Below are 14,411 nucleotides of genomic sequence, written 5' to 3' on the forward strand. Positions count from 1 at the left end.
GGTGGGGAGGACACACTGCAGATTCTGCGTTTCTTCTGAGATGAGAGCAAGATGGGCGATGGGTGCAGATGAGTTTGTAAGTGTTTTGATGTAGGAACAAGGAAATAAAGAGGTAAAAGTCCTTTTATACCAGCACGCTACTTATAATGCCAACTTTGTTGGAAGGTGCTGTTACGGATGGGTGAAAAACATTCGATTCCACTGACGTGTGCACTGAACCGGGCACTGTCGGCTCTGCTCAGACATGACATTTTTCAAGTTGGTTCCTTCCTTCAAAGCACAGAGCTCAAGGTCAAGGTAAACGGGCATGTAATGAAATCATTACAATACAATATGGAAAGTGCTGTAAATGCCTGTTTCCTCCACCAGACTCGATGGTAGACATGATCTTGCTCATATTTGCATCCCCAGAGCCTGACAAGATGCCTGGAACATCAAGAACCTTGATAAATATGGAATGAATGAATCGATGAATGAATGAATGAAGAAATAGACAGGAAGCTCTAGAAAACCTAGAAAAGACTTCCCAGGGCTGTGACCTTTGAGCTGGTCCTGAAGGATGAGTTAGCAGTTCACTGGGATGACAGTTCTCGGGGACCCGAGGGAGGATTCCTGGCGGAAAGGACCGTGTCTGCACATGCGTGAGGGCACAGGGCACTTGTGGAGGTGCAGGCACGGCGAGGGGTCTGAGGAGGCTGGTCCAGGGCTGCGCTCTGCCACCAACCACAGCTGGTTACTGGGCACCCAAAACAGGGCCAGTCGGAATGGAGATGTGCTCCATGTGTAAAATGCACACCGATTTCAAAGACTTAGTATGAGAAAAAGAATGCAAAATATCCCATTCATAATTTTTTATGTGGATTACATGTTGAAATGGTAGCATTTTGGATACATTATTAAAAGCAATTTCACCTCTTTCTGTTAACTTTTTTTAATGGGCCTACTAGAACATTTAAAATTACATAGGTGGCTTTTATCCTACTTCTCTTGGACAGGGTGACAGGAAACGTAGAAGAAATGGGGCTGTGTGGCAGGCAGGGAGTAAGGAGTAACTCTAAGGAGTTCCTGTAAGTGACGCGGCTCTAAGCCAAGGGGGGCGCAGTCACGTAAGTGTTATCTAGACAGCCGTCCGTGTGTGCAAGGCAGACTGAGGAGAAAGGATGCTGGAGGCTGGAAGCTGGTGTGTCCTTATCAGGAATGACCAATGGGCAGCAATGGTAGAGGCAGAGGAGACGGAGAGTCAGAGACCGAGCGTGCTGGAGGTGAGGGAGAGTAAGGACTCAGAGATGATGTCTAGGATCCTGACTTAGATTTCCGTGTTGGTGGCGATGCCTTTGCTGACATCTGTGGAGCAGCCAGTGTTGCTACCTTTGAGCTGTACAGTCAGCTGTTGGTGGTTTGGTCTGGGGCTAAGGAGATGGAGGGTTTGGTGTTGGAGGTGTGGATATAGGGTCATGAGCATACGGGGAGGATCATCACAGCCTTGGAGTGGATAAAATCGTGTAGGGGATGCATAGAATGAGAAGAGAAGATGGCTGAGATGGGAGCCTCTGGGGAACGAAGGGTCAGACAGGAGGAGCGGAGAGAGCCGGTCGGAAGCCAAGGGCACGGGAGATTTTTGAGAAGGGCTCAGATGCAGCCATGTCAAGTTCAGCAGAGCAGTCAGTAAGACCAAGGGAAAGTGTGTTTTGGATTTAATAAGGAAGTTACTGGTGACCTTGACAAACACCGTTTCCAGGAAGTAGTAGGGGAGAAAGCCAAATCAGAATGACTTGAGCTGATGGAATCTGACAAAGCAGAGACGGCAAGTGTAGACCACTCTTGGAAGAAAACAAAGCACTTAGAATTGCGTGGATTTCATCACTCCATGTGTTTCCTGCCAAAGAATGTTGGGAATTCCAAGAAACAAACAATTTGCACAGCCCCACTTGTCCTCCTTTGCAGAGCATTGGGAGAAAGCTCCCCGCCCCGACCGGCGCCCCCTGGTCAAAGGCAGAGGCTTACATAGCTGTCCTTCTCTCTCTCTTAGGCCGGATCTTGGACCTGAAGACGGGGACGGTCAAGAAGGAAGGGCAGCAGTCGTCCATGAGGATGTGCATGGGCTCCCGGAGGTCCTTCATCTGCAGGATGAGGTCTGTTTGGACAAACGGTGGGCTGTGGCCGCGGCTGGTTTACTCCCTTCTCACCTGCCATTAAGAGCCTTGACCGGCTCTGCTAGGATCACACACTGACCCTGACTCACTCCAGTGACTCCATCTTCTTGACTGTAACGTGTGGACATCCAGACTCCTTAGTCTGTCTCAGAAGAACCTCCTCCTTCTTCCTTCTGTCCCAACTTGTCGGATTCACCATCATTTCCTGCCCATCTCCCAGTGTGGCTTCCCCTTTTCCACCATGTCTCACCTTTCTACCTGTTCTTCAAGGCTCTTTCCAACTCCAGCCTCTCCAGGCTTCTTATTTCTCAACACATTTTATATGAGACCTACCGATTTCATACTTACTCTTGTATTTCCTTGTGTCAACTCATACACTTTTAATTAGTCTCTAATTATTATATTGTTGATCGACATTCTAAGCATAAATATCTTGGCTCCATAAGTGGGTTATAGTTGCCCTGAGATTGGGGGTTTTGGTCTCTACCTCTTTGAGCCTCGCGTGACATCTCGCACAGTGTTCTGCACACATTTGGTTAACACATGGTTGTTGAAGAATTGCAGAGTGACTGAAGCTGGGAGGAATCAGGAGATTGCTGTGTTCCCCAAAAAGAAAGAACTAGGATCTTGAATCTTCGAATCCAGGTCAGACTTCCCTGGACTTTCAGCCCGTGGTCCTAGAGCGATGGATGGCATGAGCTGCAAGGCAGGACGTGGAGGACACAGTCAGCTCTGTCTGGGGCGTGGAATTCCTCAGGCAGTAACCCAAGACAATGCCTCTCATTCATTCATTATTCAACAAATTTATATTGAGCGTCCGCCTATGCCAGGTGCTCTTCCAGGTCCTGGGATTTCAACCTTGAATAGAGTGAACAAAATCACTGACCTTGTAGAACTTCATTTTAAGGGAAGACACAATAGACAAAAAGGCCAAGTAAATACATGGAATGTCAGATGATGGTGAAGTGCTACAGAGGAAAATAAAGCAAATTTAAGAAGGAGTAGGAAGCATAGGAGTTGTTAATTTACATGTGATCTAGGGTGGTTCAGGGAAGGTGGCATTGAGCAGAGACCTGAAAGAAGTGAGTGAGACCTGGGACACCTGAGGAAAGAGAACACCAGGAAATAGTATGTGCAAAGGCCCTGAGGGAGGAGTGCTGTTGCCACGTTCCAGGAGCAACAAGGCTGCTCTCGCAGGAGCAGAGGGAATGGGGCGTGGTGGGGGAGGAGTGGGACGAGATGAGGTCAAGGAGTGGATGCTAGGTCCTGTCGGCCTTAAGACTTCGGCTTTTGCTCTGAATGAGATGGGAGGCCATTGGAGTTTGGTCTTAAGAGTAACATGTTCTGAATTACATTTGAAAAAATCACTCTGGCTTCGTGTGGAGAACAAACCTGCAGGGAAAGAACAAGGATAGAAGCAAGGAGGCTGTTGTAAGAATCCAGGTGAGAAACGTCACGACGGTGAATGTACTTTAAAGATGGAGCCAGCCTTCCTTGGGGTATGAGAGAAAAAGAATTCAAAGATCGAAAATGTTTGCCTGCCCAGCTGGAGAAGTGGAGTTGCCGTTTACTAAGGGGAAGAAGATTGTTGGAGGAGTTGCTTTGGGCTAGAGGGAAATTTCAAGCATTTGAAGACTGAGATGCCCTCAGATGTCTACATGGAGAGGATGAGTAGACAGTTGCATGTATAATTCTGGAATTCAACGGAGAGGTTGGGGCTGAAGATAGGGACTTGGGGTTGATGTCAATGAGATGGAATGTAAAACCTCGAGATGGCATGAGATGACTCAGGAAGTGGGTGTAGGTAGAGAAGAGGGCAGACTTCTGAGCCCTGGACCACTCCTACATCAGGAGGTGAGGGACTGAGACGGAGCGGCTGGGCAGATAGCAGGGAACAAGAGAGGAAGGAAGTTTCTAGGAGGAAGGCGTGCTCCATGGCCGGATGCTCCTGATGAGTCCTGACCACAAGGATGAGTGTCAATCACTGGACCTCAGATGGAAAACCCGAGGGGCTGGAGCTGCGGGCTGGTGAGCAGGGTGGTCCCCCCCTCCTCTTCCTCTGGGAGAGAAGCCCGTCCCTGCCCCGCGGGCTCTCCTGTGCATCTCTCCCACAGAGTCCACGTGATTCCACACCGATCCTGATTCAACCCCATGTCTCCTGCTTTCTCTGACCTTCTCGTCCCTGCCAGGCTTCCTGACACAGCTGATGCTCTGATCTCGGGGCCGGCCACAGTGGAGCCACTCAGTAATGTCACTTTCCTAGTTTTTTGCTCCTGGAACTGTGACTTGCCGCCTGAGCATCTGTTGGGTACCATGAAGTTCCAAACAGCCGATGCTTTAAAATAAGGATATATTTTCACGAATTCAAAGTAATGTTTTAAAGCAACTGTACATCTCAAACAGACTCCCTCATCTACCAGCTTACTCCATCTCAGAGCACCAAGGTTGCCTGCCTTGAGGGGGGACCCACCCCTCTACCCTCCAGCTGGACTCTGAGAGTGGCCGTCCTTTCCTCTGCATCAGCCCCTCTCCAGGCTGAGCACCTGGAATTCTTCCAGAAGACACGGATGGAATGCCCTTGGCCGCCTGCCACAGGTCACGAGATGGTGTTAGGGTGACAGAACACGTGAACAGCTCCCTTAGGATTGAGTCTGCACAGGCTGACGGCCCTCGGTTTTGCTGATGGGGCAGGCCTGGCGGCAGGACTTGTGGATCAGCGTCCACCCAGGGACAAAATGCCATCGGTTAGTGTAGTCCAGCACTGCAGGGTCCTTCCTCCATGCCTTGGTCAGTAGAGTAGATGCCCGTCCAGCCTGGTGGGCGTGCAGTGTGGCACCAGCAGTGTGAGTTCTTAATTGCACAGTCTAAGCAGCTCCTTATGAATGAGTTTATTGGAAGTGTCGTAGCCCACCATGTCTGTGGGTAGGTGGCCTCTAATGCCATTGTCACTGCCCTATGAGCCACACTCGGGCAGTCCCCTCCCTGCCCTGCTGGCCCTCTGGGGGATGTGTTCCAGGTTGCTTTTCGCAGCGCCGGGCCCACATTCCCTGGATTTACCTGTGAGGTGGAAGCACTGTGTGACCTTCTCCTCCAAGAGAGCAGGTTAGTTTGAGGAAGACACTGGGCACAGGCTGCCAGAGGGCAGAGGGCCCTGCCAGCCTCCCCGGGTGGCACTGTCTCGGATTGCCCCAGCTGTGCAAACATGCCGGCTGGCAGCTGTCCCAGGTCTCAGAGTGTAATTGAACTCTTATCTTTGCTGTACTGAGTGCTAAGACGTGCAGGGTATTACTTGTCGTATGGCTGGGAGATGGAAGCACACGTGGAGAGTGGGTGTGCCCAGCAGCCGTCAGAGCATAGCCCCAGGGCAGAGTTACATGCTCAGAGCCTGGGATGCTGAAGGGTCGTCAAGAAGAGAGGCAGAAAAGGCCCTCCCGGACTGGACAGTGGGATGCTTCCCATCCCCTGCCTCCCAGAGAAGGACCCACAGGGAGACCTGATTCTATGCCCATCCTCCCTCTGTCCCCACTCTGTCCTTTGCCATCAGCAGGCTTGCAGCTGTCCAGTTATTCCAGCGCCAGAACATTGCAGGAGAGGAGAGGGGGTCTCCACAACTGGGGAGCTAAAGCCTGAGAAGATGGTTCTGTTCATCAGCATCTGTTTTGAGTTGATGTCTCTGCTCAGGCCTGAAGAGACCTTCATCCCGGGTCATCACCTTCTTCCTGTGTTTCCTGAAAGCCACCCAGTTACTCAAATTATCTGCAGTACTGAGCATGGCCAGGCTTCTCCTAGAGTCCTTCTGTAGGCCTCCAGCTTCTGGGCTGGACGCCGAAGCAGTTTCGGTGTGCATTGCGAAGGGGGTCACATTCCTCTTGCCTTCGGTGACAATCAAAACTCAAAGGCATGCAGGCCAGCCCCGTGCCCTAGTGGTTAAGTCCCGTGTGCTCCACTTCAGTGGCCCAGGTTCAGTTCCTGGGTGTGGACCTAAACCACTCATCAGCAGCTATGCTGTGGCGGTGACCCGCATACAAACTACAGGAAGATTGCCACAGATGTTAGCTCAGGGCAAATCTTCCTCAGCAAGAAAAAAAAAAAAAACTCAAAAGCACGCAAGCCTGCTTGTGTACTTTGGGAGGAAGTTGGCTGTCGGGCTCCTATATATTCTATAAACTTTCCTAGATCTTCACTCATTCTAATATGTTTATCAAATCTTAGGTGTGGAAATGCTCCTTTGGATCACCTTCCTCTAAACAGAATAACCACCATGAGGAAAAGGTTCAGGTCAGTGGGCCTTTCTGATGCATGTTTCTGGGGCTGTGCTGGTAGGTGGCTTAAAGGCACTGAGCTAAGGAGTAGGTGAACTTCAAGAGGGGCCTAAGTGTAGAGAGAACCAGGAGGCCCATCCATCAGGGTTGCAGTGGCTGAGATGGGAACAAGGAGTTGGGTGGAATTTATTTTGGACTTTCAGACCGTGTAGGAGGGAAAACAGGATGGTGAGAAGTCAAGATTCAAAACCACAAGGCAAACCCATGAGGCCAGTAGCTTAGATGCCAAAGTAGTCATCGACATCCTTGTCTCACGCCCGGATGCTGAAAGCCATCTCACAGATGTTCTTTCTTTAGGAATGGCCTTGGCCCTGTCAAAGAGGGAGAAGCCCAGTACGCTGTGGTCCACTGCACGGGATACATCAAAGCTTGGCCTCCCGCAGGTAAGATAGCCCGCGTGTTTATTCCCAAGGGTTTGGATGCTGTTCTCACTCACCGAGGCATCCTGTTAGAAGTGTGTCCTTGTGGAAAGAGGCGGCAAGATATTCTGACTTTCCTTTGTGCTTAGAATGCAATGATCTTTGTCACTGGAAAAAGTCCTTGAGACAAAGATTTCTAAAAACAGTGATCCTACAAAGGTGATGGAGCCTCAGCAAGCCATTTCAGCGGTCAGCCAGAGCACCCCATAAAGTCAGAGACGTTTGAAATGAGAGTTGCGTCTAAATCATTAGAGAAACGCAAATCAAAACCACAAGGAGGCAGCTCTTCCTCTCACCAGGATGGCTACGATAGACAGACAATAGCAAGCCTTGGTGAGGATGTGGAGCAGTGGGGACTCTCATATATTGCTGGTGGTGATGTCAGTTGTGTACCTGCTTTGGAAAACAGGCTGACAGTTCCTCAAGAGGTTGAACATAAAGTTACCATATGACTCTGCAGTTTCACACCCAGGTATATACTCCAGAGAATTGAAAGCACGTGTCCACAAAGAAGCTTGTACGTGAATGTTCATCGCAGCATGATTCATAGTGGCCAAAAAGCGGAAACACCCCAAATGTGTACATCAGCTGATGAATGGATAAATAAAAAATGGTATCTCTGTAAAAGGAAATATTATTCAGCAGTAAAAAGCAATGAAGTATTGATTCATGTTATAATATGAGTGAACCTTGAAAACGTCATGCCAAGTGGAAGAAGTCAGACACAAAAGGCCACGTTATATCATTTTATTTAGGTTAAAAATTCTAGAATAGGCAAATCCATTGAGATGGAAAGTCGATTTGTGGTTTCCCGGTACCAGAGGAGGGAAAAATGAAGGGTGACTGCTAATGGGTACAGGGCGTTACCCTATAATGGAATTGCTATGGGTTTTTGAGGTGACAAAAACGTTCTAAAATTCGATAGTGGTGATAGTTGCACAGCTCTACAAATCTACTAAAAACCACTGAGTTGTACGCTTTAAGAGGCAAAGTTTGTGGTGTGTGAATTACATCTCAATAAATCAATTATTAAACAAAAGAATATATAGTGTTAAATCACTAATGTACACTTTATGGCCCAGAGAGTGGTCTGTATCACTGAATGTTCCATGTCAGCTTGAGAGCGATGTGTATTCTGCTGTTGTTGGAGGCAGTATTCTCTGGGTGTCAATTAGGTCAAACTGATGGATAGTGCTCTGAAGGACTGTGCGCTTATTATTTACCTGCTTGCTGTATCGATTACTGAAAGAAGGATGTTGAGGTCTCTAACTGTAATAGTGGATTTGCCTATTTCTCCTTACAGTTTTATCCATATTTGCTCACATATGTTGATGCTTTGTTGTTTGGCTCATACATCTTGAGGGTTTTTATGTCTTGGAGAGTTGACCCCTTTGTCATTATCAATACCCTTCTTTGTCCCTAATAATTTTGCTTGCTCTGAATTCTGCTTTGTCTGAAATTAATATGACTACTCTGGCTTTCTTTTGGTTAGTGTTAGCATAGTATGCCTTTCTCTATCCTTTTCCCTTTAACCTAACTGTGTCTTTATATCTAAAGAGAGTTTCTTATGGACAACATGTAGTTGGGTGTGTAGTTTTTATTGACCCCGATAGTCTCTGTCTTTTAATTGGTATATTTAAACCATTCACGTTTAATGTAATTATTGACATAGTTTGATTAATACCTAGCATGTTTTCTGTTCATTGTACTTATCCTTTGTTTGTTTTTGTCTCCCTCCTCTTTCTGCCTTCTCTAGTTTTCACTGAGCATTTTGTATGATTTCTTTTTCTCTCTTCTGTTAGCATATCGATTATATTTCTTTAAAAATATCTTTATTATTTGCCCTCAGTTTGAAATATACATTTACAACTAATATAAATCCACTTTCAAATAATATCATACCACTTCATATGTAGTGCGAGTACCTTATAACTAAGTTTGCCTTCCTTCCTCCTTCCCATCTCTTCTAATATTGCTCTCATTCATTGCACTTATCCATATGCTATCACCATCCAATACATTGTTGCTATTATTATTTTGAGCAAACAAAAGTTTTTTAGCTCAATTAAGAATAATAAAGTATTTTATAATATTTTATGTATATTATATATCTATAAAAATACATAAAATATATTATATATTTATTTTAATATATTTTATTTTACCTTAATTTATTCCTTCTCTGATGCTCTTCCTTTCTTTATGTAGATCTGAGTTTCTGACTTATATCATTTCCTTCTTCCTGAAGAACTTTTAACATTTCTTGCAGGACAGCTCTGCTAGTGACAAATTCCCTCCTTTTTTTTTTTTTTTCATAGAAAATCATTATTTCTCCTTCACATTTGAAGGATAACTTCACTGGATGTAGAATTTTAGGTTGGTGGTTATTTTCTTTCAACACTTTGAATATTCACTCCACTCTCCTTGTTTGCATGGTTTCTTGTGAGAAGCCCACGTAATTCCTATCCATGTTCTTCTGTAGGTAGTGTGGGACTTTTTTCAAGGTTTTCCTCCTTGTCTTTGGTTTTTCTGCAGTTTGAATATGAGTTGCCTCAGTGTAGTTTGTTTTGTTTTGTTTTATGGTTGTTTACACTGCTTGATATTCTCTGAGCTTCCTGGGTCTGTGGTTTGGTGTCATTAATTTTTAAAAATTCCTTGCCATTATTTTTTCAGATATTTCTTTTGCTCCATTTTCTTTCTTCTCCTTTTGGTATTCCAACTACACATAGGTTATATCTTTTGAAATTGTGCTGTGGTTTTGGGGTATTCTGTTCTGGATTTTTTCCTTCTTTGTTCTCTTCGCATTTCAGTTTTGGAGGTTTCACCTGACCTGTCTTCAAGCTCATTGACTCTTTCCCAGCCGTGTCCAGTCTGCTGATGACTCTGTCAAAGGCAGTCTTCACTTCTGTAAAATTTTTTTTTTATTTCTAGCATTTCCCTTCGATTGTCTCTTAGAATTTCCATCTCTCTGCTTGCATTTCCCATCTGTGCTTGCTATTGTCTACTTCTTCTGTTAGAGCTCTTCACGTATTAATCATAGTTATTTTAACTTCCCTGTCTAGTAATTTCGAAATCTGTGTCATATCAGAATCTGGCTCTGCTGCTTGCTTTGACTCTTTAGGACGTACTTTTTCTTGCCTTTCAGCATGCCTTGTAAATCTTTGTCGAAATCCAGATATGATGGCCAGATAATAGGAACTGAAGTAAATAGGCCTTTAGTGTGAGGTTGTATGTTAATTTTGCTAGGAGCTGGCTGTTTTTTTTTTTTTTTAGAAGCTGGCTGTTTTTAATGTTTGCTTTGTGTGTGTCTATATATATATTTTTTTAATTTACATATTTTTTCTACTTAAACCATAATACACAAAATCATCGGGGTCTTGCTTGCCTAAAGGCCCCAGCTAGACTCGGAGGACAGGATCCCATGAGGCGGCAATGCCCTCACGGTGCGCAGAGCCTGGACTCAGCTTTGTAGATCCAGAAGCAGTCCCTTCAGTAGCTCTAGGACTGATGGGGCCCAGGGAGTGTGAATGAGTTCTCAGAAGCTGACGTTTTAACGGGTGCAGTTCCGTAATGCCTTGGGGTTTCCTGTCACTGGAATGGATACTCAAGTTCATTGTCCAGGAAACCTGCAGGTTCTGAAGTACTTGAGAAGCTGCATTTGTATTAGAAGGTTGTTTGATGAGAGGCAGATAAGAGCAGAGGGGTGTGGACAGCCTGGAGAGGTTTCCCGCAGTGGCTCAGTTCACTGGCCACGCGTGACAGCCTAACATGGGCCAGAGGTTGAGCAGGACCCTCAGGGCACTAGACAGAGGCTCATCCCTCAGGGAGCACAAAAGTGTGTTGGTGAAGGACCAACACGTACGCAGATGACCACAGGAGAGTCAGCCCTGGGGACAGAGGAGGGGTTCCTAACCTGCCCGGCATCAGGAGAGGCTTCCTGGAGGAGGCCCTGTAACAGTGCTGGATGGTGCTGCCAAATTCAGCCTCTGGGACCCCGTTCCAAGCCAACCATCTCCTTCTTAATGCTTTCCTCATTTGAATTAAGCATTCTCATTGTTCCGGGCAAATTCCTCTTCCTGTTTCGGGCCTCAAAGTGCTCTCTTGCTTACCATTTTACTTGGGCTCCAGGCCTACAGTACCATGCAAGAAATGCCATGGTCATCCTGAGTCTGACTTGTAGCATCCTTGTGGATGAGCGGGAGCAGGGAGGCTGAGGCCCAAGGTGCAGCAGGTAACTGCATCCAGAGAGTCTGTGAAGACGCTCCAGGCGGGCTTGTCTGGAGTCGCGTGTGGTTCTGTACCTGTGAGTGTCCGTGTGTGCGGGGTGACAGGGCAGCAGGCCTTAAGATGCATGAAGTCTTTAATGACTGCCCTTGAAACCTGGCCACATGACAAATGGTTGAGGGCGCCGGGGGTGTTTATCTTGGAGAAAGCGAGACATGAGTTCTGTCTTTAAGTATTTGAGGGGGTGTCATAGAAAGGAGGAATTAGTCTTACTTTGGATAGTTCCAGAAGGCACAATTTGGACCAAAAGAGGAAAGTTACCAAAAGGCAAATATTAACTCAAAAGGGAGAGACGAGCAAAGGATGTGAACAAGATATTACAGATGTGTATAAATATAAGTACATACACACACTAAGCATGTGGAAAGAATTCAGTCTCCTGTTGGTCAGAACCACAAGTTAAAATAATTTGACATTGTCTCCTCTTACCCCTCAAATGGGAAAGAGTAAAAAAGACAAAATACACAGTGTTGGTAAGATGCAGGAAAATGGACACTTTGATGTACTGCTAGTAGGAATATAAATCAGTACAAACCTGTGGAATAGCTTGGCAATATGTATTAAATGCCCTAAAATGTGCATTCCTCGACATACAGAAATTGTACTTCTAGAATTCATTCTAAGGAATTAATCAGAGACATGTATGTGTTGCATGTTTAAGCATTATTTATAACTGTGAAAACTGTGAATTAGTGTATATTTCAATGATAGAGAATTGGTTAGAAAAGCATGGACCGTCTGTTTGCCAGAAGACTGGGCCACCAGTAACAGGCATGCTTTCAAAGGGGGTTTAAGAAGCAAGCAAAGTGCTAAGAAGTGTTAAAAAGAAAAGCAGGTCATGCAACATGAGCATCATGATCTCAATTTTATTTTTAAATTATAAATGGTTAGTGTATCTATGCATTGAAAAATTGTACATAGAGTATTAATCATTATTTCTGTGTGTTATATTATTGGTTACTTTTTCTTCTCTATTCACTCCTGTATTTTCCAAATTTTTACATGACTTTCATAATCAGAAAAAATTACGTTTTTAAGAAATCAATATGAATTTTCTCAAGAGCATTTTAGACAACTGGATTGACCAGTTTGCACTAAATTAAAAAATCGTGTCTTTTCGTTTGTTTTTTGGTTTTGTCTTGTTGTTGTATTTAGTTGTTTCTATAAAGATAGAGGTTCTGCAAAGCAAGCCTATACATGATGGTGATAGCATGCCCAAGGGACCCTGAGCTGATGCTCCTTGTTCTGTGGCTGTTAATACTCTGTTTCTTGATTGACAACTACAGTCTTAGCACATATAACACTATTTTGTGCTTCCCATTTAGATCTCTCAAGACCGAGTGCATGCTTCATTCATTTCCTCACCCCAGTGCTTAGCTCAGACCTGCACATAGTGTATACTTTATGAAGACTGGATGGATGGATGAATGGGTGGATGAAAGAGGGAAAGAAGGAAGGAAATGGATGAATGGAAAAAAGGAGAGAAGGAAGGAAGGAAAGATGGAAGGGGCTCTTGCCTAGACAAAAGAAATAGTTGACCTAGGGGGATAGATATGTGAAAGAATTTCTTGCCAGAATTTCCAAAGGCGTTTATAGAATCCACTTTCCCAGAAATCTTTTAAGATGGTAGACAGTCATCTGAGCTAGATGAGGTGGCTGAAATGAGGTCATTGGCACTCTTTACCCTATTACAAGGTCATGAGATTGGAGCACTGGAGTTACGAGTCACTTAAAGCTCGAACGATGGCTCGTAAATGTTCACGAGGAATGCTGTGAGCTAATGAACACAAGCTCCTTAATTATAGACCAAGGCTTGATTAGGAGGCATGAAGATTCGTAAGCATGAAAATGGCTGAAAATATCTGCAGGCGACCTTAGAAATCTCTAAAGGTGAGCAGAAGAGATAAACTTTAAGGAGCCAACAAGGGCCTTGTAAAAAGACTCTTTGACATACTGCCTGCAGTACCAGGCTTATTCCTGAGGCAGTTCGCTGTGCCCTCGAGGTCTATGTGGGGCCTGCTGACTCCATGTTAAACTAAACATCACACTATATTCTGATATATTCCAGAAGCTCTTTCTGTTTCACAGTGGCCTTCTCAGTTAACCTCACAGCATTTTATACTACGTGAGTTTCATATAAAATACTTAGGGGTGTAACTAAAAGAAAGAGCAGAGTCCCAGAGACAGTTAGTTCCCTTGTCTAATCCTTCAGTTGTTTCATCTAAAGGAACAAACCCACTACATTGGGCATAGTAAGGAAGACATCACCCACAAGTGATTTTTTTTCTGAAGAAATCGCCATGGGTGAAGGAGAAATCGCCCATGACGGCTTGTGTTTTGTGTTTTGTGAGGTGTGTTCAGAGTCAAAAGGAAACTTCGAAATTCTGAAGATATTAATTGCCTCCACCCCATCATTGTCCCCCCAGCACCTTGCATGTCACAGATGACATTCAGCTTTGAGCTCGAAGCCGTGTCTGTAATGGAGACCTCTTTTCCAGGAACCACCGTCTGATCTGCGTGGTTCACCAGCTAGCTGTCCGTGGAAGGTCTCTGATTAACCGGCAATGTGTCTGCAGAGGAGAGCCAAGATGTGACCCAGGGCAGGGGGAGGTTGACCAGGATGCGGTCACCTCCCGCCGGGACCATTGCAGGCAGGAAGGGGCTCGGCTGTTGGCGCCCCTGTGTGCTTCCTCATCCATGAGGCCGATGCTGTTCTTCACTTTGCTGCTAGACTTTCAGTAAGCCTTGGCCACAGCGTGCCAGAGGCCTGAGGTTATTTTGGGGTTTTGGCTGGAATCTGCAGTGGTCAGGCCAGTGCTGTCACTTCACCAGACAGCTCAGCCCTACCATGAGCTCATCGACAACAGCCCTGCACCTCTTGCGGTCTGCTTGCTGAACATAGTGTGTTTGTTTTCCCTTCATTTGAAAATCTCTAAAGCTGCTTGTCTGTATTGAAGCCACCAACCCGCAAGGCAGTGGCTGGTTCCCTGCTCTCTCCAGCCCTCATCCGTTCTGTGCTGTCCATGCTCTTCCGCACATCAGGCCTCAGTCTCCTGCTCGGGAGCTCACTCTGACATCCAAAGCCATGGCCGTAGCTTCTGAGATGGAGATCGACGGTTGGCAGTCTTCTGGCCTCCTCATTCTCAGGCAGGCACAGCCACCCTTCCGTTTCTTTCAGTAAACACTTTCTGAGCTCCTGCCGTGGGCTAGGTACTTTGCCAGGTCCTGGGGAT

The 14,411-nt window shown here is 45.8% G+C and overlaps 1 protein-coding gene across 6 annotated transcripts in view; it reads left to right on the forward strand.

Annotated features, from left to right (window-relative positions):
* Positions 1–14,411, forward strand: part of ARNT2 (aryl hydrocarbon receptor nuclear translocator 2) — a 169,149-nt gene that overhangs the window by 89,738 nt on the left and 65,000 nt on the right. For all 6 annotated transcript variants that reach the window (XM_046653232.1, XM_046653233.1, XM_046653231.1 and 3 more), the window contains 3 exons: positions 2,030–2,132; positions 6,366–6,431; positions 6,773–6,858. In XM_046653232.1, coding sequence (XP_046509188.1) covers positions 2,030–2,132; positions 6,366–6,431; positions 6,773–6,858 — 255 coding nt within the window. The remainder of the gene's footprint in view (positions 1–2,029; positions 2,133–6,365; positions 6,432–6,772; positions 6,859–14,411) is intronic.

The sequence above is a fragment of the Equus quagga genome, chromosome 2 (genome assembly GCF_021613505.1).
Source record: "Equus quagga isolate Etosha38 chromosome 2, UCLA_HA_Equagga_1.0, whole genome shotgun sequence".
Taxonomy (NCBI): domain Eukaryota; kingdom Metazoa; phylum Chordata; class Mammalia; order Perissodactyla; family Equidae; genus Equus; species Equus quagga.